At 35.8% G+C, this 26999-nt stretch overlaps 1 protein-coding gene across 13 annotated transcripts in view; it reads right to left on the bottom strand.

Moving 5' to 3' along the window:
* The window catches only part of MPDZ (multiple PDZ domain crumbs cell polarity complex component), a 182876-nt gene that overhangs the window by 57289 nt on the left and 98588 nt on the right, over nucleotides 1–26999 (bottom strand). For all 13 annotated transcript variants that reach the window (XM_037018619.2, XM_037018626.2, XM_037018625.2 and 10 more), the window contains 5 exons: nucleotides 18651–18935; nucleotides 18271–18394; nucleotides 12046–12244; nucleotides 6449–6553; nucleotides 2891–2983 (listed from right to left, as the gene is read on the bottom strand). In XM_037018619.2, coding sequence (XP_036874514.2) covers nucleotides 2891–2983; nucleotides 6449–6553; nucleotides 12046–12244; nucleotides 18271–18394; nucleotides 18651–18935 — 806 coding nt within the window. The remainder of the gene's footprint in view (nucleotides 1–2890; nucleotides 2984–6448; nucleotides 6554–12045; nucleotides 12245–18270; nucleotides 18395–18650; nucleotides 18936–26999) is intronic.

Here is a 26999-nt window from a genome sequence, read left to right as displayed (position 1 = left end):
AAAATGTATCTTGGAGTTCTGAGTGGTTGGTATAAGTTAGAAAGTAATTCTTATTTCTTGAATGATAAAAATAACAGCAGCCACCACACACACTTATTAAAGGCTTATCGTGTGCTCAGCATTATTCTGAGTTCCATACACTTTCCTTTAATTCTCACATCATCCCTATAATTACTCTTATTAACCCCACTTTACAAGGAAGGAAAGAGGCACAGAGAGGCTAAACAGCCTTCGGATAACAGCTCAACATAGGGCTTGGCACAGAGAGCAAAGTGTTTTCAAACACTCCTGAGAAGAAAGGCTGTAACTCTTTAAATCACTGGAGAAGATAACCCAGCAGAGAGCTGCCAAAACGACGACAGTGCTGAGGAACCAGACTCATTACTCACTGAACAGAACATGGTGAACATTCTGTGGGAAGAAAGAGAAGATCTATAAAAGAAAAATCTTACAGAACACATTTGTAGCTGGTTTTATGGAAAAAATAGCAGCCTTTCTTGAAACCTATACAGAGACTTAAAAGAATGAAATTCAGAAAAGCTGAGGTAAAACATCTCTGAGGCCATGCTGTCTAAACTCTGAACCATCTCTGAGTCCAAGCTCTACTCTTCTGCCACCAACCAATCATATAACCCTCTGAAATTCACTTAGTCTCTTTCTTACTTTCATCAGCTATGAAATGGAACCAATAAGAGTCTTTATGTTAGAGAGCTGCTGTGAAGATTAAACTAATGAATATATGTAAAGTGCAAAAAACAAAGCGTTGGTACACAGTAAGCAATCAATACATCTTTTATTACTCTAGTTACGATAATTACGATCACTGAAGTAATCTAAGCAAGATATAAAATATAATCCATATGAGCAAAAGTGTACTCCATCACCTCAATCTTATTATACCTGTACATTGTTTATTAAGATACCATACTATTTTCTATCCATAAGACTGCCAAAAACTTTTCTTTAAATGGTCGTATGATGTGGTAACAAGGATTAAGACAAAAGGGAACTCTCATATATGAGAAATAAAAGTAAAAATTCGTACAGCCACCTTAAAAAGCAACCGAACATATTCTAATGAAGTGAATAATACATTTAAAACTATCAGCCAGCAATTTCACTTCTGGATATACACATACATAAATTCCTACACATAAGTTGAAGGAAAAAGATATATTTACTGAACAGAACTATTTAATAGTGGGTAACTGTGAACTACCCAAATATCAATTCAGGAATAAATTGTGCTATAGTCGTATATTGAAATGCACTGCAACAATTAAACTGAATGAATTAGATCTTCTAGTATCAACATGACAGATCTCTAAAACACTGCATTGAAAAAAAGTATCAACCTAGAAAATGTTAGAGTTCAATACCTATTCTGTAAATTATATATAAAATAAGAGCATAGATTTAGAATCTTAATATTTATTTTCCTAAAAAGTATTCTCCATTTCCTCAAAAACTGTTTTTTGACTGCATGAATGAATGCTGATCATGTTTCCAATGTTGTAAAGCATATTCATAACACTTTCTCCTCATTTACAAAAAAGCTCCAGTTATTTTAGTAAGCTTTCTCATAATAGTCTCTGAACTTTTCCCTGAAAGTACCTTAGTGCTTCTGTTTATGTTAGTTGAGTACAGGGTATCTTCTTTAAGATTTATGAAGCTCCAGACATATTCTTTCTGTAATGTGATTACTATCTTTAGAGATATCTCTTAGTTTATGTGAAGGTTAAAGTTGAGACTAAAAGTATAAAAATCTTCCAGTCCAGAAATTACACTCAATTTTTCTTTGTAAGAAAATTTCATAATAACTCCTGTGTTTGATACATTCTGCTTGATTTCTTTAAGCAGGTTAAACAACTTTAAAGGAATTCAAATCAAAAAATCATTTTAGACAGTTAGAAACATTTTAGATGTTTTTCTTAAAAGCAACATAAAATGATTTCTAGACTTAAAAAACTGACTCAACCTAGAAAATGTTTAAATGTGATAGCTGCATCCTCAATTTGTGAGCCAAGAAAATCATCAAACTGTATTATATCTATGAATGGTAGAAATTAGTTTCTCTTCATCATTTACATTTATTATTGTAGAATAAATATTAAGTGTTTTTTAAGTACAAGGCACTACTGTGATGGTCATCTTTAGATCAGTTTATAGAGACTATCCAATGATTACTTATATTTTATACTTAACACAAAATACATTGTATTCTCTTCAATTACTTTATGTCTTTATAGCTTGCCAACCCAAGTACATTATAGCTTCCTTGAAGGCTGGATTTAGTTTTATACTTTCCTATTATTCACAAAATTATCTGCCTCCTGTGTCCATAATCAGGACTCATAAATTCCTATGAAACTGAATTTGATTTTACTCAGCATGAACATGAAAATACACCTTAGTGATACCCCTGAGGTTATTTAGGAAGGTCTTTTCTATTATATGAAATTGGTTATAGATAGCACATGGGTTAGAATAACCACAGCCCATGAGAACAAGATGCTCACACACACAAACACACACTGTGAATACATATGTTTGAATATGTAGTTTCTACAAATGGTAGAGAAAATTTAAATTAACATATGGTGGTATACCTAAAATCAAACTCTACAGAAAATATCCATTTCAAATACTATACATTATTTTCTCTACTTAATTTTATTCAGTCCACACCATGTGTTAAATCCTTACATATGTTAATCTTAACCCTGTGTGATATATATTATCTTCTCCACTGCACACATAAAGAAATGGAGAGTAAGAGATATTAAACAACTTTTTCACTTTCACCAGTAGCCAGTTGAAATACAATAGTTGAAACCACAGCTCCCAATCTTTAAATAATGCGTAGGCGGAAGACAGACACAGTCCCTACCTCCTGGGCTGACTCCAACTGCTGTGTGCTGCATGTTGGAGTTCACTCTCTTCTCCCTCTCCTTCTTCTCGCTCTGGTAGTTCTGGAACGTCTCTGTTGAAGAGTTACAGAGTGAGTGCTTCCAAATCCTGGTAAGACCTCACAGGAGTTTCTTACATGTACTTTATTGTTGATTTGGCTAAAAATGCTTAACTGCCTTATATTTTCACCATACTTGGCCAAAAAGTATGTAACATTTCACATTAAGGGAAAAAGATAACCTGATCAAACAAAATAAAACCTTATAGCAGAATCAATCTTCCGTAACTTAGTCTTAGGAAATTTAGCTGAACATTTTAGATGAAAATCTTACCTAATCTGTTTTTTTTTCTGATGAAACATGTGAGAATAAAAGGATAAGAAAAAGGACATAAATACCAGAATTTTACAGAAAACTATTCAAGCATTTCTTAAATACCTATCATGTATAAGAAGGTAGAAGTGCCATGTGGGTTAGCCCTGATCGATCCCAGAGAGAATATAGCATCTCAGCTTTCTAAAGATGGACCAGTGCTTTCCCTTCCACTTTTGAAGAAAAATGGAAAATGTTTATGGTCCAGGTTTGGCCCACCCAGAGAGGCCAGACACAGAATACTCCCTACACAAAACAGTTTACAATGTATCTATATTCAGTGTCACTTTTCAATTTCTCTAAGAACTCAGATTTTGCCAAATGCCAGGCATGTAACAAATATGTCCAGACTGTTAATTGACTATAAATTACATTGTAAGGGCAATAGAAAATGGTTAATCAATTATGGTGTGTCCTTATGCTGTTAGTAAAAATATGATTTCTGAAGAAATATGTCTATATATTCCTCTGAAAGCAGAGAAGGCTATAAAAATTATGATCCAATAAATGTCTGCAGTTGGTTTTTATAGAAACTGAAAAATCTAAAGAGAGCATATGTTCAAATTATATCCATTCTCCACTAACAAGAATACTGCACTGTTTCAAACTGTATGATCTTTAGACTTTGAGATCAGAAGTCATGCAATCCATCTGTGTTTGAATGTGTTTCACAACGTTTCTGGCAAGCAACTGTCCAGGCTCTCCTTGAAAGTCTCATTCTTTCTCTGACCTGAAGGTAACATTTTTGTTTTTCAGCGGTTGAAAGGAAATCTACCTGCCTCTAGGTCATACCCACTGGGTGTAAGTTTGAATTGCCCTCCTGTGCAAACTGAGGAATAAGGCCCTGAATGAGCCTGGAGTTCCGAGAGCGTAAGCCTGACAATGAGACAGTGCTGCTGAGAATGGATCCCAAAGGGGTATTTCACAAAGAATGTTCAGAAGCTGACTAAGAACTAGATAGTCTGAGTTAAGCTGTAATCCAGAAGGTGCAAGGCAGAAAACTAGGCTTCACCCTCTGAAAACACAACTGGAGAGAATATGATGGAAATGAAGTTACAGAATACAGACAAGAATGAGAACTCAAAGAGTCCCTAAAATATCCAGTGACAGCCATTGGGGTGAGGGCAGGTTCTTACCCCTAAAGCCCAAGCTATGGGAGCTGCTCAGAAACACTCTCAGACATACTGTATTACAGGCTCCCTCCTTATTAACTATAAAAAGACTAATATCCCGAATCTTCTGAAACAAAAACTCCCTTCTATTCAAGTGATTCTAATCTTGAATCCTTTCACTAACCCAGATATGCTCCTACAAATGTGCTATTGTTTATCAATCTTAAAGAGTGGTTTACAAAACTCGAGTGTTATGTGCTCCCTAAAGAGCAGAATGGACCGGTTCTCTTCCTCCTGCACTCACTCAGCCAAGAATGAATTAGACTTCTTTGCTCCTATGTCTGTTAAATACCAATGAAATTTTTATCAACTATAGTAATTCTGTATCTGCAGAAAGGTGCCAGAAATTGACACAAACTCACACAGTTAAGTAGTAGAGGTGAGATTTTAATTGAGACCATCTTAATACAAAACCTGAGCTCTTAACCTCTATGCTATGCTGCCCAACATTTTTATACTGGGCTTGCACAATTCTTTCTTTGGATTCTATGGTTAAGAACATGGAGACTGACTGCTTACATTCTAATCTTGGTTCTTCCCCTTATTAGCTATGGAACTTAGTCAAGTTCCTTAACCTCTATGGCACAGATACCTCCACTGTACAATGCAGATCATTTTGTTTCGTGCACCCTTATATTAACAGCAAATGTTCTTTCTCCACAGTGAGGCAACTAGTCTCAGCATTGGACAATCCAGGCCATTCTCCCTTCTGTGCTAGGAGGCAAGCATAGTATTCAAAGTAGCTCTTTCTAATAACTTCAGAGTGCTTTTAAGGCCTTGAAACTTAACAGGAATATTATGGTACCTTGGCATATTTTTTAATTAAGTCTTTTGAAATGGTATTTCAGGACACTGGAATTACTGCTTTTACCCCTTTGATGGGAATCACCAGGAAGTGATATAATCAATTCATGCCATTAACCCTGAGATAGAAATTCTAGAGAAGACTGTGGCTGGGCTTTGTACAGGGTAGAGTGAATATTCCTTTTTACATAAAATTTATGAGTCCCCAAGAGCCACAGCATTTCATCCCTTTATTAAACACACAACATACCTTTCCTTTCCCTCACACTTTCTGTATTACTGCGGTCATGCACAGTGTGTGTAGAGGAAACATCTCCCAATACCTGCAGTCACTATATACCAACCAAGGTGTTCTAATATGTTCTGGTATCCTCCAAGGAATGACAACTTTTCAAAGCAGACCTCAGAATGTTTGCAAAACCATTTCTTCTCTATAGCATGCTTAAAGAGAAATCTGATTTTCAGTTTGCCAATGCAACTGAAAAAAAAAAACAGGCCCACATCTGAAGAGTATAAAATGGTTCATTCTTCATGGAAAAGCAATTTGACATCATTTCTCTCCCTGTGTTGACCTCAGTCAGTAGCAGCATCCAAACCTAATTCCTGTCTTTGGTGAGGAAAAAAAGAAACCTTTTCCTGTGTTAAGATTCTTAATAAACTGTACATCGAGGCTTTAAGACATATACTGTTTTCTAACACACATACATACAAAGATATTCAGCTCAACATTCCCCAAAATAGTAAAAAAAAAAACCATTAGAATTTTTTCTAAATATTTATGCTAGTAAAGAATTAAGTAGAATTTCTGAAGATGTTTAAAAATATTTATGAAAGAGAAAAAACATAATACTATACAAATTGTAGGTTTCAGGGAATAAAATAATATTTATATCTGGAGCAAATTCCCAGAACTCAGTATATCACAAGTGTTACATTCAGTGATACAACTAAATGTGATTTGAATTTCTGGATTTGAATTTTCCTGTATTTTCCATGCTATATGATAATTAACTTCATAAGTAATAACAGGAAAGGGGTAAATATTTTTTAAATCTTGTAAGAGAGAAAAGGAATTCAGTCTTTGTCAATACTAGCCCTCCCTGACTCTGGATTTAAAAACTCTTCTTTTTAATCTGCTGTGTCATTCATTCATTCATTTATTCATTATAACAGAGTTACTGTTTATCTTACCTGCCAGTGTATGATGAGAAAATGTCCAGTGCCATTATTCCTCCAGATTGTTGTCCCAAACTGATTTTGAACTCTTCCAAATGTTCTGCAGGCACATAAGTAATTCTGCAATAGAATGAGATCATGAAAGCAAAGTTTACCTGGTAGGAAAAGCTTCCAAAATATAGATAAAAAATCATTTTTTCCCTTCATCACTAGTTTTTCACACAACACATTTAACCAGCTTACTCAGCAGAGAACACAAACCTCAAAAGGATAAAGACAAGAAAAACAACAGAAATTAAATAGCAAAATGTTGATAAATTGTGTGTTTACCAATAATCATATGGGGGAGGAAAGCAGCATTATTTGTATTTCCAAATGAGAAGACTAACAGCAATTTTTAAAAATTAGATCTATAAATCCTTAGAAAAATAACTGTATTAACTTTTTGGGGTTCCTAAGCAGAAATATATTAGGTGTACTCTACTAAAACATTGGTTATCCCAAATTACATTCTTCCATAAGACATAATTAACTATATACATTAACATTATCAATAATCATATGTTAATTCTGTAAGTTATGAACTCTCAAGTCTTTCAGTTAAATAATTGTAAGTTTATAGAAAAACTCTTACCAATTTATAGCAATTTCACATTTTGGTTTGAGTTATTTTGGTTTTAGAGGAAAGTCTACTGTTTACACTTGAGTAGTCACTAATTCACTCAACAAGTACACATTGAATGCCTATAATGTAGAAGGCACTAAGATGCTGACAAGCTGACTATAGCTCTAACGTTTACAAACTGACATTTGAAAATTCAAGTTTACTGCTGTCCTATAAGGCTATATAACTGATATACTTATTTTAAGTAGGCTGTTCCAAGATCCTCAATTTAATGAATAGGATGAGAAATACAGTACTAGAAGTTAGTCCAGCATGCTGTGTAACAAAAATAGTATGTATCAACACTGTACAATATAAAAACCATGAATACTATTAAACCAGCTATCTATAACTTACTCATGAAGACAGTAAGAATGTAAAACCCTATCACTAGAGGGCAAGGATAAAAAGATTATCTTTTATGTTATATTAAAGTAAGAATTATACCACTGGCATAATTTATTGAGTAAGGAGGACATGTAATTACAGATATATTCGTTATCCCATTAAAAGCATTCACTCCGTGAGGTCACTTAGATTTGCAGTCAGAAGACACAGTTGTGTTGCTCATCCAAAGTATGATGGGAGGGTAAATCACCACCACTCAATCACCATATCCTCATTCACAGAAAGGACTCACTTTTTATGAAGCCACTGTAAGCTGAGAAAAACAACATGCATGAAAGGCAGTGCTCTAACAGGCCATCAGCTAGCCTGGCCACACCTGATCACTGACAGAACCTGTGGACGCTTGGGAATCTCTTCATGACAATTTTACCTCAAGGACCAAAAAGTAAAGAAGAAAACACAATTTTGTAGATTCCGGACTAGGCTGGGTGAGAGAGTTGCATTCTAATTCTGGCCCTACTTAATTTATTCAACTATAAAAACACTTTTCAGTGGTATTAAAAAACATATTGAATAGTAAATTTGCACTTAAACCTTCAAATGTAACAATGTATAACATTCTGTCAGGAATTATTATTGACTGTATTTTACATAAAGAAAAATGAAGATAAGCATAAAACCTAAAACCTGAAAAGCCTATTCAAGAAAACTGGTATTATTTCTCAAGATTCAATAAGGTAAAACTTATTTAAATAAAACCTTAAGAAAAAAGCCAGGAAGAGGTGATAGCAGGGGGGAGCTAAAACACAAGAGTGAAAATAATAATAATCAGTTCCAAGCATTTAATTTTTTAACAGTTTGAGAAGGAAAAAATGTTTCTATCCCAAACAATGTTGAAAATGAATTTTCCTCTAAGTTTGTCCAAAGTTGTTTCTCCTTTACCAAAAGGGAGGAGAGGAGGAGTTTTCCAAATATTTTTCTGATATTTTTGGTAGCATGAGAAAGATGAGAGAAGGCAGTTTTCTTAAGTCTTTAGCCCAACATAGATGGCAAGAGCACCATAACAAGCATCCCACAGGCAACAGTACATGCAGGGTGATTCCCACACAAGCCAGCCACACGGCCACAGGAAACCCCTTAGTCACCAAAGGCACCACCACCTGAATTACAACTGCATAAACACACTGAAACAGCTTATGTGAGTGCTGCATTAAAAGTTCTTAAATGTAAACTAACCTGTGGTCACACATGGAGTGGAAGAAAAAAATAGCACCAGTGATGCCAACATGTTATATGGTTATGAATTCCGAGCCTGCACCTGCACGTGCAGACAGGATCACTCCCTGACAAAGCAGCTTGAAAGCTCAGTAGTTGAAAAATATGATTTTCAAGTGAGTCCACAATCATCAGAAGAATGTGAAAATGTAACACTCTAAGAGCTCTGTTGGAATTTATGTTCTTATATAAATGAAGTGGGGGAAAAAGCCAATATGTATATACTTGAATCTATATCTGGATCTATCCTTGCATTGGGATGTTACAAAAGCACAAAATGGTTTTCACAGACAAGTTGTAACACACAGCCATAATGAGCTTTTGAATCACCGATACTTGCACATAAAAGAGGGCTCGATCATCAGCAGGTGCTGTAGAAAATCTAGAATGTGAAGCATACGCCGCAGCATCTTTTTACAATGGTGTTAACAAATGTCAATGTCTTGTGCTGAATGTGAGATGCATACATATGTAGTTAAAAGTGGGTGCTCCTGGTTGTTTTTTTCCCCTTTCCACCTCCCTCTCATCTACACCTCCCCCAGAAAAGCATCTGCTCTTTACTGGTGTCTATAGCAGTGATTATTAACAAGCATGGAAAAATGTAACTGCAATCAATCTTTTATTCCTTGATCAGGAATTCATCCCACACTTTAGGTTAAGGCAGGTGAATTCTGATTCAGCTCTGTAATTATCTGGCAGATGTTACAAGCAGCTGCTGCTAAGCACAAAATCCTGGCTATTATTACAGAAATATAAGAGCTCCTGGCAAGGTGGAGTGAGAAGTGAAACAGAATGCATTCTGGTGAGGCTTCACATCTGGTTTTTCCACAGAAAATAATGAAACCTGGAACTTAAACTGGCTGTTCTTGAACTCTTGAAACTCAAATTATCTACCCAGGCACGCATGAACACACACAAAATTCCTAGCTATCTATCGTAAACAGAAAGAAAAAAAGAGAGAGAGAAATCTGGTGCATTGTCTCAATAGCTATGCTTTTCCTAAAAACAATCAGTTACGTAACTGAACAGTTTTTGAGTCTTTTTTTTAAGTCCCTCCAATACCTCCTCTATGACCACCCAGATTAAGCTAAATTAATAACAAAAAATAAAGAGGAATATGTAGATGGAACCTAGATTCAGACAATTGACTACAAAGCATAATTGGCCAGAGACAATGTTATAGTTTCACTCAGAGTAACAGAAGGACTAGACTCTGCTTTTGGGAGGATTACTCACATGGCTTTCAAGGTAATTCTAAACCTTTTGCTTCATGAAAGCAAGGGATTGGCAGGGGACCGGGCCAAAAACACTTCATGCAAAATGCATGAAACATGCTACTCAGCCCTGGTCAATCTAAATGACTATTTTTTTTATCATTTAATACTTTTTTTTATGAAAAAGGACTGTATGATTCTAATTTATTTCTACCATTTATCCAATGAGACAAACTATAAGCATTTGAATCACAGTTTCCAAGGATACCTGAGAAGAGATCAGTGTGTTTTGTATGTTTGTATGTGTGTGCTCACATACCTGAGAGCATATAAGAGACTGACTGACTAATTGATTTCCAAAGTAAGGAAGGATTTTTCAAATTTTGTTCTCTTAATTTAAGATAATACAGTACATTTTGCCTCATGGGATATAAAGCTATTATATATGAAACTAGTTCTCTAGCTCTCCTTTAAAGTCATAATAAGGCTGCTGTCTGCATGAATGAATTCTGGGGCTGAATCAGAGAGTTGGAAAACAAACAAACAAAAATAAAAACAAGGGAAGAAGAAAAGACTTCTGGAGCTTGAAAGTACACCTGACAAATTTTCTAGAGTTGTCTAGGTGCATGGCTTACACTAAATCAATGTCACAACTGTCTTAAATTTTGTCCACTTTTAAAATTCTGCAGTACATTACAATAAGGGGTAAGGCTAGAATCAAGCTCCAATTCTGGTGCTCAAAGTGTCTAAAAGTAGGTTGGGGACCTGTATCAGTGCTCAGCATAACATCTGCATTATCACAAAATAAATCAAATGATCAGGTACATAAGCATCTGCATTTTATACTACACTTAGTAAGCTAAAACCCTTACAATGAAGTATCTCCGAGTGGATCTGTATCATTCAACTTTTAAGCAAAAGCAATGGACACTGGCCCACAAGTGGTAAGGAAGGCACTTAAAGTTTCCTTCCCTTAGCATAGAGGCACTAACGGTTTTAATGATGTTCACTTGTACTTGCATTATTAAAAAGATAATTAAGAAACTGTCACATAATCTGACGATCTTCCATGATAAAAGTCAAAAAGGCATGCAAAACTACAAAAGCCCATTAGTGCAATTCAGACATAACACCTTTTTGTAAGACAGCAGAATTTACTCAAAACGTTATATATTTTTCTACTTTTTATTGCTGACAGAATGAAGAACAGACTGTAAATGTAATTTTCTTACCTAAGCTCTGGTAATATATACTTTATAAAAGAACAATACCGAATGCAGTCAGTAAAATAACCTTACAAAAAAGTCTCCCATACTACTAATCATTACATCAATGGAAACAATGTTTCCCTGAGTTCCTATTTTACTATTTTATCCCTTCCACATTTATAAATATTCCATGGTTATGCTAGGAAAAAAACCCAAGCCATTACCTTGATGAAGTGTGACAATAAAGTCATGAACTGACTTTTATGTTTGCTCAAGAAATGTTTAGACTTAAAAACCAAACCACCTGGATGGCTGTGCTTTTAAAGCACATTATGGGATTATGGAACAGTTTAGACACTTCCTGCCAAATATTCCACATGACCCACAATCAGACTGTATCAACATAATGGTGAACTCTCCTGGATCAGGAGGTAGTTCCACATGAATAAAGCATGAGTTCGGCAGACACTATTCTAGTCAGTCTTTTCCATGCCTGGCACTTAAAGAACTGGCTTTGTTCTAGGATTTATACAGCTCGGTTAGGTAGTGCACAGTAAGGAACTGAGCAATGCAAACTTCTCTGTGACACCCTAAGAATGCACTGTCCCACTTTGTGAATGTTTCATATCACTCACATTTAGGTTTTGCAGACATCATTAGAGAAGTAAAATTAAAAACAGAAAGCAACATTGTTTTACAAATATTTCAACATTGTTAATCTTAAGGAGACCATATGCACAGTCAAGAACCGTTCAGGAATAGTCAAATTCTTCAGTGATTTATAGTAAATAAATGTGATAATTTTTGCATATCAAACAGAAGTATACACTGAAAAAAAAATCTTATTAATGAATTTAAATTCCTGAATTTCACATAAGAAATTGGGGTCCAAATGATACTTACTTTATGTCAGGCCCAATGAGAGAATGTCTTCTTAACATGGCTCGTGCCTGAGCATTGGTTAAACTGATAGTAGATTCTTCATTAATAGATAAGATGCAGTCCCCAACTGCAATCCGGCCATCTCGACTAATGGAACCTCCATGAATAATACTTCGGACGATCATCCCCAAACCATCTTTGTTAGCACTTACTGTCATTCCTATGGTAATGGAGGAACACAGATATTTATTAAATATGTGACTTTCAAATTCATTTCAATTTGAATTTAGCAATCCCTATGGATTAATAGATAAAAGAACAGGAGTAACATTTTTAGACAATAAAAACAATCAAAAGAAAAAGTACTATGCTGATTGCTTGAGATTAAAAATAAAATAACACAGAATTCCTAACTTAAAGAAGTTTCTATTCAAGTCTTATCTCCACTGCTTATCATAGTGTCTGAATATACAGGAGTCTACTGAACTGAATTGATAGGAACTTAATTCTAATCAATTCCCATTCTATCTCCAAATCTGAAGTTCAGCTCTGGATATTCAACTGCTTCCCTGCCAGGTTCTCTGGATGAATAATAGGAACTGCAACCTTAGTACATATAAAATTGAATTTTCAAGTTTCTACCTCCCTTTATTTCTCCATGTGCCTTCCCCTTTTTCAATGGCACCACCATACTGTTCTCCATTACTCATGGTAGAAATGTTGGAATTGTTCTTAATTCCTAACTCTCTCATCTCTTATATTTAATTTATCACCAAGTCTTATCATTTCTATCTCCAAAACTTATCTAGAATCAATTCACTTTTCTCCACTTCCTTAGACCAAGCCAGGACTTCTCTAGCCTCACTTTTTGAAACAGGTTCCTAATTGGCCTCCTAGCTTCCAAGTGTTGTGCCCGCCAATGCAGTCTTCTCACAGCAGACAAGTGATCATTCAAAAAAGAGAAATCGTATCACATCATTCCCTTGTTAACAATCCTTTGATGGCTTCCTGTTACACTAATATACACACCTACATGGCACCGTCTGTAGGGAGCTGATGGCTGTGCATCCTCTTTTATCACCATGTCTTCGTCCTTGGCTCCCTCTGCCCCCACACTGACTGCTTTCAGAAATACACCTAGTTCCCATTTCAGACTCTGACTGACACTCTTTCTGTGGCTCTTTTGCACAGCTAACTCCTTTTCTCTCTTCAGTCACCTCCTCAGAAAGGCTCTCAGAACAAACCCTATCTGAGTTAGTGTTCTCTTCTTACTCTACCCTCACTTCAAAAATTTAAACTCTTTTGAAATTATGTTTAAAACTTTACAAAATATAATGTAAATTCACTGAAAATCAAGTATCTAAATTTCCTTCTAAAATGAGATTACATAATTAAGCAATATAAGGAGAGATATAAACCTTATTATAAAGATATTTTATCAAAAAATTTGAGAAAAGTTATATATTCTTTTTTAGGATTTTTTTTAAAAAGGAAATTTTTATAAATCTTAATTTTAATTATACCAAATTAGAGATGATACTTCAAATGGTTTTTGAAGAACAATCCTCACTTTAATGTTTCCAACTTGATATTTAATGTCTGGATATGGGCCAACCAGGCTCCTAGTTGCTTTTTGGTAAAAATTAACCATTATAAAATGTATGTAAGATATTCTTTAAGACTCATACTTATGCTTTTTGTATAGTTTTGAAACTATATGCTTGTTTTATGTGTTTTCAAAATGTATTGTTGTTCAGTAAATGCCTCTGCTTACAACAGTTTAAACAGTAAGTTTTAAACAGTAAGTTGTTAAAACATTAAACAAATTTAGACACTACTTCATCCCAGGTCGGTTTCTTATAAGCAAAAAGGCTGTCTCTGAAATGTTTGAGTATTCCAATTTTCCCTGATGCTGCTACTCTTCCCACCAAACACCTATACTCTGGTAAAATAGAAATGTATGACTATGAAACAAAATTTAACTGAAGGGTCCATATTGGGAATATGTGCCCTCATCTTGTTCTCACTAGCACTATGGACTTTATAGTAAAGCAAGCCAGAGACTTGAGATCATGAGCAACAGCAGACATGACCTCTGAATTAATTTTAGTAGCATATTTTAACTCAAAACTTTCAGTTCTTAAGGCTGTCAGGTCACACCAACCATATAAACCAAGAGACTGACATCAGTTAGCTCAGCTTATGTTTTCCTTTCACCAAATGATAATTTTTTGAGGTTCAACAATTTTGAGATAATATCCACTAACTAGATTTTGGTTGTGATCCGTAAGAATCAGAAAACTGGTTGCACATCTGAGTTCTATCACTTCCAGTCAGTGTGGCTTTGGGCAACTGACTCAACCTTAGACAGGGCCTCATGTTACTCACCTGTAAAATGAGGACAATTTCCAGTTTTAGGGTTAAAGAATTATGTGGGAAAAGCATATGCAGAGTATCATTCAAAGTGCCTGGCACAAAGTGCTGAATAAAGTAAAAATAAAAACAAGAAAACTCACAGAATATATTTTAAATGCCTCTCTATCCCAATCTGAAGCTACATTGCTCTCTAAGGCTAAATGCAAACCTTAGTTCAGCTTCAAAATGAAGTTTGTTATTATAGGAATCATAAAATGTAGTCTTTTGTATAGGCTTTTGGTTAAATCAAGCATTTAAATATATTGTGTTATATGTGAAATCCAGAGATAGACTTAGGTTTCAGCCCCGCTTCCTAAGAGCTGAGTACTTTCAGGGGAATTCCTGAGTCTGTCTATGCTTCTGTACTAATCAGTAAAGGGAAGATAATACTTTTCTTTCCTTCTTACCTTTTTTCCCTCAAGTCCTATTATAACATAATTAGCCAACAGACTACAGACTTACCAAAAATCATTAAGATTAAATTTTTGAGAGGTCACTATATCCATGGACATGTATGAGTGCATATTTGCATGTAACATCCCCCCAATTTTAATAGTCAAAAAATACAAGTGATTCAAGAAATTGAAACAAATTGAATATGACAGCATTTACAGAAACCTATCACTTACTGATAATTTCTTCTGGTCATCACTAGAGAAAGCAGCAAATTATCCAGAGACCTAAAACTGCAAACCACCTCATATAGTTGATTAAAGGGAGAATGTGAATCTAAGAAAATGTGTTCCATGATAACCTCTCAGATTTTCTAAGATACAAAGACTTTTTGTTACTTCAGGTTGTAAAGGTAACACCTCTTTACATTAAAAGCGTAAATGAATGCTTTAATTATTTTAATGTTTTTCACAGATTCTAAAAATAGAGTCTTTTCCATGATTCCCTTTACATTTATTTACTCTAACTGCTGAAGAACATCTCCCTTCTTTCAAATGAAATAAGAGATAAATGTTCTTGCTTTGACAGACTAAATTTAACTACAAAATGTTAGAGGAACTTCCTTGGGTCCCAAGAAATCCAACACCCAGGGACAAAGCCCTGTAAACATTTTGTGTATGTAAATGATTCAAATGAAAGAAATATCAGAGAAGTGAATTAAAAGTTATTTACACTTTTATATTACAATTTGGTTGGTAAACTGGTTGGTAAATGGTGTTGTTACTCCACACTTTAAAGTAAAGTAGTTTCAACTCACAAGCAAATGAAAGAATTCTCTTTTATTTTAAAATCAAACTGTTGACACTTAAATAAATGTCCTGATGACAGAAAGCAAGGACATTTCACCTTTCACTTTTTCCCCCAAAAGCTTAATCACATTAGTGTATTTTTCAAATCAAAATGTAAGTCAATGTGGAAGCAGCCCAAGAATTCAACAACAGATTAATGGACAAACAAAAAGGAAAAAACAAATGTCGTACACACCTGCACACACGGAATGGGAGTTTGATTCAGTCTTAAAAAGGAAGAAAATTCTGACACATGCCACAACATGGATAAATCTTAAATATATTATGGTAAGTTATTAGCCAGTCACAACAGGACAAATACTGTATGATTCCACTTATATGAGGTATAAGATGTATAAAGACAAGGAGTAGAATAGTGGCTGCCAGGATATAGGGGACAGGAAGAGTGGGTATTTATTGTTCAATGGGTATAGAGTTTCAGGCTGAGAAGATGAAAATGTTCTGGAGATGGATGGTACTGATGGTTGCATAACAGACAAATGAAAAGATGCTTCATGTCGCTAATCATTCAGAGAAATGCACGTCAAAACCACAGTGAGGTATCACACCAGTCAGAATGGTCACTATCCAAAAGACAAGAAATAACAAGTGTTGGAAATGATGTGGAGAAATGAGAACCCTCTTACATGTTGCTGGGAATGTAAATTGGTGCAGCCATTGTGGAAGTTGTATGTAGGGTCCTCAAAAACTAAAAATTGAAATACCACATCACATGACCCAGTAATTCTACTTCTAGGAATTTACCCACAGAAAAAAAAAAATCCCTGATTTGAAAAAGTAGATGCACATTTTATTGTTTATTGCAACGTTATTTACAATAGCCAGGATATGGAAACAATCAAGGTGTCCCTCAATAGATGAATGGATAAAGAAGACGTGGTATATATACAATGGAATATTATTTAGTTATAAAAAATAAATCATGCCATTTGCTACAATATGGATGGGTCTAGAGAATATTATGCTCAGTGAAATAAGCCAGGTGGAAAAAGACAAATACCATAGAATTTCACTTATTTGTGGAATCTAAGAACAAAGCAAAACAGAATGAACAAAACAGCAGTAGACTCACAGACAATGAGAAGTGTGGTAGTTCAGGGGTTAGGGGAGGGGTTGGAGGTGGGTGGGAGAAGAGAGTGAGCGGGATAAAGAGGCACAAAAATCTCAATCATAAGTTGATCACAGGGAAGACAGTACAGCATGGAAAATATAGCCAATGATTCTGTAACACCTTTCTACATTGACAGACAGTAACTGCACTAGTGGTGAGGATTTAATAATATGGGTAACTGTTGAACCACTGTTATATCCTTGAAATCAATATAACATTGTATATCAAGTACACTTCAATAAAATAAAAGCTTGCATATCAACTATATTTCAATAAAAAATGAATTAAGAGGTAGACAAAAACCTAAACTCCAAAAAAAAAATTTCTGGCAGATACCTGTGTGTGTGTGTGTGTGTATATATATATATATAATATCTGTCTTAAAACTAATGAACTATAGGAAGTCTTGTAGCTTAAGTTTTATCATTCTGTTAAATGTAATACATAAGAAATATTATAACAAAGTAGACATTCTCTGCTATAATTCTCCACTTCGGTATTGATAGTACCCAGTCACCAAATGGAACAAAACCTAGGAGACAGAAACTGGAATGCCAACCCACCAAGTGAAGCACTGTGGGACCCCTCTGACAGGCCTCAAACTCAGCAGAAAACAAGGCCCTACTATAAGATACCAATGTAAAGGGTACCAGTTGATTACATCATAGAAGGAACAAGATCTATGATACTGAGCTAAACAGAGTAGTCTTGAGCAGCAAATAGACACCCAGAGCAACGGACTTATGATCCTATGTACCAGCATCAAGCACTAGGGGCAAAGCCAAGTCACAGCACTCAGAAGAACAAACATGCTCTACTGCACTGTAGTTTTAGCTATTGTAATTAGAATTTTATTTATACAAGAAGTCTTCTTTGCCCAATTCAGAAGGCTTTGTGATTATTAACCAGCTGCAATATTTTATGGGTAAGTGAGGACACAAAAAATCCTGCTAGTTGTGAAGAGCTATTGGATAATTTGCATTCTGTATTTTGGTGGTGGTACACCTGGCTGTCTTTTTAGACTTTATTTCAGTGAATGAAAGAAATTAAATACAAACTGACTTATGCATAACTGCTAACATTCAAAGAAACTAATAATTTACTTTTCCAAAGAATTAAGAATTCCAAATTGCTGACTTTTCATTTTCTAAGAATTCCTGTTCTGATTTGCTATTTCATACACAAACAATTCGTATATCTTTTACTTGAATGTAAATGAGGTCTGTGAATACTCTTAAATAATTAAGGGATTGAGGGTTTTAAGCTAGTCTGAAGTAAACAAACCTATTAACCATTTCAGGAAAAATAAAGAATATACACATAAATACCCACAAAAACTAGAGGAAAATTTATAACATGTTTTCTTATTTATAGCCAAAAATAATGAAACCACATTCAGTATTTCCTCTTAGTTAGAGGGATAGGAGAGAAGGTATATATGGAAAATAAGGAACTTACCTAGGCTAGAATTGCCTTTTGCTATAGTAATAGTTCTCTCAAAAGATTCTTTGGATATATTTTGTATCATGACACACCCAGCAGTAGAGGTTAGGGAGCTCTGCTGAATTAAGAACTCAGTTCCCTGAGAGAAAGAAAAAGTAAGTCACATGAAAAGAAAAACTAGACTTTGGAGTCAGATTTCAACATCACTAATATTCTCTAACTGGTTGTGCTTAATCAGAAAGAACCTATAACCTAAACAAGTTAATAGGTTGGCTCTGAAAATAAAAGCATCTTGAGAGCACTTGCTCCAAATGGGAAGATTAGCCAGAATACTCTTAACAGTGCACTGTCTCCAACTTCATCAAAATATACAAAACACATCTTTAAAATGTTACCTTCCCAGTTGAATCAGGTAGCACAGGAGAAGTGAATTCTGCACTTGATATAACTTCATTTGGTAGGTGAGTTTCAGTCCACACACTTGTGTTTTCACATTTGTATTGTTGTTCAATGGGATTTGCAGGTGTATAATCATTTATGGTAAAGCCAGAAGCAGGCCCCATGCTCAGCTCTACTGATGTTGGATTATTATCCTCTCTCTGTAGGATATTCTGGGTGTATAATTTCTCCAAGGACATATGAAGATCAAGTACAGGATCTGAAGAATTTTCGGTAACATTCTGATGATTAAAGAACAAAAAATAAAATGTTAAGGCCAAAATTATATCAATGTATTTTTTAAGACTGCTTCTTAACGAGTATCTATCTATCTATCTATCTATCTATCTATCTATCTATCTATCTATCTATCTATCTAATCTATCTATCTATCTATCTATCTATCTATCTATCTATCTATCTATCTATCTATCTATCTATCTATTATTTATTTATTTATTTATTTATTTATTTATTTATTTATTATTTATTTATTATTAAGGTATGATTGATATACACTCTTACAAAGGTTTCACATGAAAAACAATGTGGTTACTACATTTACCCGCATTATCAAGTCCTTGATGCAGTCAGTGTCCATCAGTGCAGCAAGTTGACAGAGATCCACTAGGTCCCTTCTCTGTGATACACTGTTCTCCCATGATCCCCCACACCATGTGTACTAAACATAATACCCCTCAGTCCCCTTCTCCCTCCCTCCCCACCTACCCTCCCACACCTCTTCCCTTTGGTAAACACTAGTTCATTCTTGGAGTCTCTGAGTCTGCTGCTATTTTGCTCCTTCAGTTTTGCTTCATCGTCATACTCCACAAATGAGGGAAATCATTTGGCATTTGTCTTTCTCCACCTGGCTTATTTGACTGAGCATAATGTCCTCCAGCTCCATCCATGTTGTTGCAAATGGTAGGAATTGTCTCTTTCTTATGGCCAAATAGTATTCCATTGTATATATGTAACACATCTTCTTTATCCATTCATCTACAGATGGACAATTAGGTTGCTTCCATATCTTGGCTATTGTAAAAAGTGCTGCGATAAACATAGGGGTGCATACGTCTTTTTGAATCTGAGAAGTTGTATTCTTTGGGTATACACCAAAGAGTTGGATTCCCGGGTCAAATGGTATTTCTATTTTTAGTTTTTTGAGGAACTTTCATATTGCTTTCCACAATGGTTGAACTAGCTTACATTCCCACCAGCAGTGTAGGAGGGTTCTCCTTTCTCCGCATCATTGCCAGCATTTGTTGTATTTAGTCTTTTTGATGCTCACCATCCTTACTGGTGTGAGGTGATATCAATGAGCAATTATTTAAATGAAAATGAAGCAACATAATTATCCATTTCTTAAAAAAGTATTAGAGAGGAGCCAAGATAGTGGCGTGAGTAGAGCAGTGGAAATCTCCTCCCAAAACCATATATACTTTTGAAAATACAACAAATACAACTATTCCTAAAAGAGAGACAAGAAGATACAGTACAACAGCCAGGCTACATCTACACCTGCAAGAACCGAGCACCTCACAAAGGGGGTAAGATACAAGCCCCAGCCCAAGCGGGACCCAAGTGCCCCTCACCCCAGCTCCCAGCAGGAGGAAAGGGGTTGGAGCAGGGAGGCAGAGGGAGCCCAGGACTGCTAAATACCCAGCCCTAGCCATCCGCACTGGGAGCGCTGACACACAGTGTGTAGTGTACTGGATACTAGGGAAACAGGACAGTAAAATCTGCAAGCGGGTCCCCGCAGCGGGCACCCCTGGGACACAGAATAGTGAGTGCTTTCTGAAAGTCTTAAAGGGACAGGAGTCTCACAGCTGGACGGAAGCATCCTGGCACACTCAGCCCAACAGCTGGGAATCCCAGGGAACTCCAGGCACCTTAACTCCCTGGGAAGCAGCGCAGCTTGGAGGCCCCTCACGGTAATAAACAGCCTCCTGTCCACTACACCTCCAGCGCGGCCTGTCCATAGCGAAGAAGCCTGAGGCGGGCCACACCCACAGCAACCTGAAGGAGCTTACCCCAAGGAGGCAAGGCAAGAATCAGAGACCCCGTCTGTGCGCAGCTGCCCAGTAAAAGTAGCTAGGGGTCGACATTCTCCCAGAAGAGGAAGACCATAAACTAGCAAGATGGGACATTGTCCCAACTGACACACATGCCAACTCCCCACAACTAACTTCGCCATGAAAAGGCAGAAGAATTTGATCCAGACCAGAATCACACAGGAATCCTCCCCTGAGAGGGAACCTGGGGAGATAGACATAACCAATCTTCCTGAAAAAGAATTCAAAATAAAGGTCATAACCATGCTGATGGAGTTGCAGAGAAAAATTCAAGAGCTAACCAACAAAGTAGGGAGGGAGACTACAGAAATAAAACAGTCTCTGGAAGGACTTAAAAGCAGAATGGATGAGATGGAATAGAAACCAGAGAACAGGAATGCATAGAAGCTGATGCAGAGAGAGAGATAAAAGGATCTCGAGAAAGGAAACAATATTAAGAGAACTGTGTGACCAATCCAAAAGGAACAATATCTGCATTACAGGAGTACCAGAAGAAGAAGAAGAAGAGAGAAAAAGGGATAGAAAGTGTATTTGAAGAAATAATTGCTGAAAATTTCCCCAAACTGGGGGAGGAAATAGTCGCTCAGACCACGGAGGCACACAGAACTCCCAACAGAAGGAACCCAAGGAAGACAACACCAAGACACATAATAATTAAAATGGCAAAGATCAAGGACAAGGACAAAGTTTTACATGCAGTTAGAGAGAGGAAAAAGGTCACCTAAAAAGGAAAACGCATCAGGCTATCATCAGACTTCTCAACAGAAAACTTACAGACCAGAAGAGAATGGAATGATATATTCAATGCAATGAAACAGAGGAGGCTTGAACCAAGGATACTGTATCCAGGATGATTATCATTTAAATATGAGGGAGGGATTAAACAATTCCCAGACAAGCAAAAGTTGAGGGAATTTGCCTCCCACAAACCACCTCTACAAGGAATCTTAGAGGGACTGCTCTAGATGGGAGCACCCCTAAGACTAAATAGATGTCACCAGAGAAAATAAAATCACAGCAAAGAAAGCAGACCAACCAAATACTAAGTAAAAGCAAAAAATACAATCAACTACCCACAGAAGCAGTCAAAGGAAACACAAAAGAGCACAGAATAAAACACCCAACATATAAAAAATGGAGGAGGAGGAAAAAGAAGGGAGAGAAATAAAGAAACATCAGACAGTATTTATAATAGCTAAATAAGCGAGTTAAGTTAGACAGTAAGATAGTAAAGAACCTAACCTTGAATCTTTGTTTGGTAACCACGAATCTAAAGCCTGCAATGGCAATAAGTACATATCTTTCAATAATCACCCTAAATGTAAATGGACTGAATGATCCAATCAAAAGACACAGAATAATAGAATGGATAAAAAAGCAAGACCCATCTATATGCTGCTTCCAAGAGACTCACCTCAAACCCAAAGACATGCAGAGACTAAAAGTCAAGGGATGTAAAATGATATTTCACGCAAACAAAAGGGAGAAAAAAGCAGGTGGTGCAGTACTAGTATCAGACAAAATAAACTTCAAAACAAAGAAAGTAGTAAGAGATAAAGAAGGATATTACATAATGATAAAGAGGTCAGTCCAACAAGAGGATATAACCATTATAAATATATATGGACCCAGTACAGGAGTACCAGCATATGTGAAACAAATACTAACAGAATTAAAAGAGGAAATAGAATGCAATGCATTCATTTTGGGAGACTTCAACACACCACTCACTCCAAAGGATAGATCCACCAGACAGAAAATAAGTAAGCACACAGAGGCGCTGAATAACACACTGGAACAGATGGAACCAGTAGACATCTACAGAATTCTACATTGAAAAGCAACAGGATACACATTCTTCTCAAGTGCACATGGAACATTCTCCAGAATAGACCACATACTAGCCCACAAAAGGAGCCTCAGTAAATTCAAAAAGACTGAAATTCTACCAACCAACTTCTCAGACCACAAAGGTATAAAACCACAAATAGATTGTACAAATAAAACAAAAAGGCTCACAAACACATGGAGGCTTAACAACATGCTCCTAAATAATCAATCGATCAACGAACAAATTAAAATAGAGATCAAGGAATATATGGAAACAAATGACAACAACAACACAAAACCCCAACTTCTGTGGGACACAGCGAAAGCCGTCTTAAGAGGACAGTATACATCAATCCAGGGATCCTTAAAGAAGGAAGAACAATTCCAAATGAATAGTCTAACATCACAATTATTGAAATTGGAAAAAGAAAAAAAGAATGAGGCCTAAAGTCATCAGGAGGGATATAATAAAGATCAGAGAAGAAATAAATAAAATTGAGAAGAATAAAACAATAGAAAAAATCAATGAAACCAAGAGGTGGTTCTTCAAGAAAATAAACAAAATAGATAAGCCTCTAGCCAGACTTATTAAGAGAAAAAGAGAATCAACACACATCAACAGAATCAGAAACGAGAAAGGAAAAATCACGATGGACCCCACAGAAATACAAAGAATTATTAGAGAATATTATAAAAACCTATATGCTAACAAGCAGGAAAACCTAGAAGAAATGGACAACTTCCTAGAAAAATACAACCTTCCAAGACTGACCCAGAAAGAAACAGAAAATCTAAACAGACCAACTACCAGCAACGAAATTGAAGCGGTAATAAAAAAATAACCCAAGAACAAACACCCCAGGCCATATGGATTTACCTCAGAATTTTATCAGACATACAGAGAAGACATAATACCCATTCTCCTTAAAGTTTTCCAAGAAAATAGAAGAGGAGGGAATACTCCCAAACTCATTCTATGAAGCCAACATCACCCTAATATCAAAACCAGACAAAGACACCACTAAAAAAGAAAATTATCAACAGACCAATATCCCTGATGAACATAGATGCAAAAATGCTCAACAAAATATTAGCAAACCGAATTCAAACATACATCAAAAGGATCATACACCATTACCAAATGGGATTCATCTCAGGGATGCAAGGAGAGTACAACATTCAAAAATCCATCAACATCATCCACCACATCAATAAAAAGGACAAAAACCACATGATTATCTCCATAGATGCTGAAAAAACATTCGACAATGTTCAACATCCATTCACGATAAAAACTCTCAACAAAATGGGTATAGAGGGCAACTACCACAGCAAAACAAAGGCCATATATGATAAACCCACAGCCAACATCATACTGAACAGCAAGAGGCTGAAAGCTTTTCCTCTGAGATCAGGAACAAGACAAGGATGCCCACTCTCCCCACTGTTACTCAACATAGCACTGGAGGTCCTAGCCATAGCAATTAGACAAAACAAAGAAATACAAGGAATCCAGATTGGTGAAGAAGAAGTTAAACTGTATTTGCAAATGACATGATATTGTACATAAAAATCCCTGAATATTTCACGCCAAAACTACTAGAAGTAATATCAGAATTCAGCAAAGTTGCAGGATACAATATTAACACACAGAAATCTGTGGCTTTCCTATACACTAACAATGAACTAATAGAAAGAGAAATCAGGAAAACAATTCCATTCACAATCGCATCAAAAAGAATAAAATACATAGGAATAAACCTAACCAAGGAAGTGAAAGAACTATACCCTGAAAACTACAGGACACTCTTAAGAGAAATTAAAGAGGACACTAACAAATGGAAACTCATCCCATGCTCTTGGCTAGGAAGAATTAATATAGTCAAAATGGCCATCCTGCCCAAAGCAATATACAGATTCAATGCAGTCTCTATCAAATTACCAACAGCATTCTTCAATGAACTGGAACAAATAGTTCAAAAATTCATATGGAAACACCAAAGACCCCGAATAGCCAAAGCAATCCTGAGAAGGAAGAATAAAGTGGGGGGGATCTCACTCCCCAACTACAAGCTCTACTACAAAGCCACAGTAATCAAGACAATTTGGCACTGGCAAAAGAAGAGAGCCACAGACCGATAGAACTTAATAGAGACTCCAGACATTAACCCAAACATATATGGTCAATTAATATATGATACAGGAGCCATGGACATCAATGGGAAAATGACAGCCTCTTCAACAGTTGGCGCTGGCAAAACTGAACAGCTACATGTAAGAGAATGAAACTGCACCATTGTCTAACCACATACACAAAAGTAAACTCAAAATGGATCTACGACCTGAATGTAAGTCATAAAACCATAAAACTATTAGAAAGAAACATAGACAAAAATCTCTTGGACATAAACATGAGCAACTTCTTCATGAACATATCTCCCTATGCAAGGGAAACAAAAGCAAAAATGAACAAGTGGGAATATATAAAGCTAAAAAGCTTCTGTATAGCAAAGGACACCATCAATAGAACAAAAAGGTACCCTACAGTATGGGAGAATATTTTTGTAAATAACAGATCTGATAAAGAATTGACATCCAAAATATATAAAGAGCTCACGCTCCTCAACAAACAAAAAGCAAATAATCCAATTAAAAAATGGGCAGAGGAGCTGAACAGACAGTTCTCCAAAGAAGAAATTCAGATAGCCAACAGACACATGAAGAGAAGCTCCACATCACTAGTTATCAGAGAAATGCAAATTAAAACCACAATGAGATATCACCTCACACCAGTAAGGATGGCCAAGATCCAAAAGACAAACAACAACAAATGTTGCCAAGGTTGTGGAGAAAGGGGAACCCTCCTACACTGCTGGTGGGAATGTAAATTAGTTCAACCATTGTGGAAAGCAATATGGAGGTTCCTCAAAATGCTCAAAATAGACTTACAATTTGACCCAGGAATTCCACTTCTAGGAATTTACCCTAAGGATGCAGCACTCCAGTTTGAAAAAGACAGATGCACCCTTATGTTTATTGCAGCAGTATTCACAATAGCCAAGATATGGAAGCAACCTAACTGTCCATCAGTAGATGAATGGATAAAGAAGATGTGGTACATATACACAATGGAATATTATTCAGTCATAAGAAGAAAACAAATCCTACCATTTGCAACAACATGGATGGAGCTAGAGGGTATTATGCTCAGTGAAATAAGCCAGGCGGACAAAGACAAGTACCAAACGATTTCACTCATGTGGAGTATAAGAACAAAGAGAAACTGAAGGAACAAAACAGCTGCAGACTCACAGGGCCCAAGAATGGACTAACAGTTACCAAAGGGAAAGGGACTGGGGAGGATGGGTGGGAAGGGAAGGATAAGGGCAGGGAAAAAGAAAGGGGGCATTACGATTAGCATGTATAATGTGTGTGGGGGCACGAGGAGGGCTGTGTGCAACACAGGGAAGACAAGTAGTGATTCTACATCATCTTTCTATGTTGATGGACAGTAACTGTAATGGGATTTGTTGGGGGGACTTGGTGAAGGGGGGAGCCTAGTAACCACAATGTTCTTCATGTAATTGTAGATTAATGATACCAAAATTAAAAAAAAAGAAAAGCATTAGCAAACATTCTTCACTTAGCTGATAATTCCACATATCTTTATTTTTATAAATGCTTCTGAATACATTTTCTGCAAATCATTTACCTCACATTCTACTGAATTATAGAACATATTATACATAAGACTGTTTAGATATAAGATTATCTTCTATTCACAAAAAAAATTATTCAGAGTTCAATCTACATAGGAAAGAAAGTGTATTTCTTAATGTTTAAGAACAGTTCATTTCTATTAGTTTTAAGTTCCTATTTATTATAACATCAAGAACATAAAGAGAATGACATTAATTGATTCAGATTCACAACAGCCTCCAAGGGAAAATTATTCTGATAGACACTTTTAGGTACTTATGGAGATGACCAGAAAGCTATACAATTCATATTATAATATGGAAAATTTTCATAAGTATCTTGCAAAGTATAACAGAAGGAATATTAAGAAGGGATATCATGAGATATAGGTCCTAATTCAGGCTCTTATTAATAATCTGTATATCATAGAACCTCTCTTGGCCTTATATAATTTCTAAAATTCCCCAAAATTCTAAAATTACATAGTTCCACATAAACATATTTATCTACCAACAACAGCAATAATGTATCACTTATGTGCTTTGGTCAAACAGTTGCTCCATGAACTGATGTTGAATAAACATATTTTTCCCCCCTCAATTATTTTACAGATATTTTAAAGTAATAGTGTATGAATACATCATCATCAGAAAAGATTCAAGTCATACAGATGTATATTGTGTATATGTACAGAGTACAATA

The sequence above is a fragment of the Manis javanica genome, chromosome 2 (genome assembly GCF_040802235.1).
Source record: "Manis javanica isolate MJ-LG chromosome 2, MJ_LKY, whole genome shotgun sequence".
NCBI lineage: Eukaryota > Metazoa > Chordata > Mammalia > Pholidota > Manidae > Manis > Manis javanica.
This window is presented reverse-complemented; position numbering and strand designations above follow the sequence as displayed.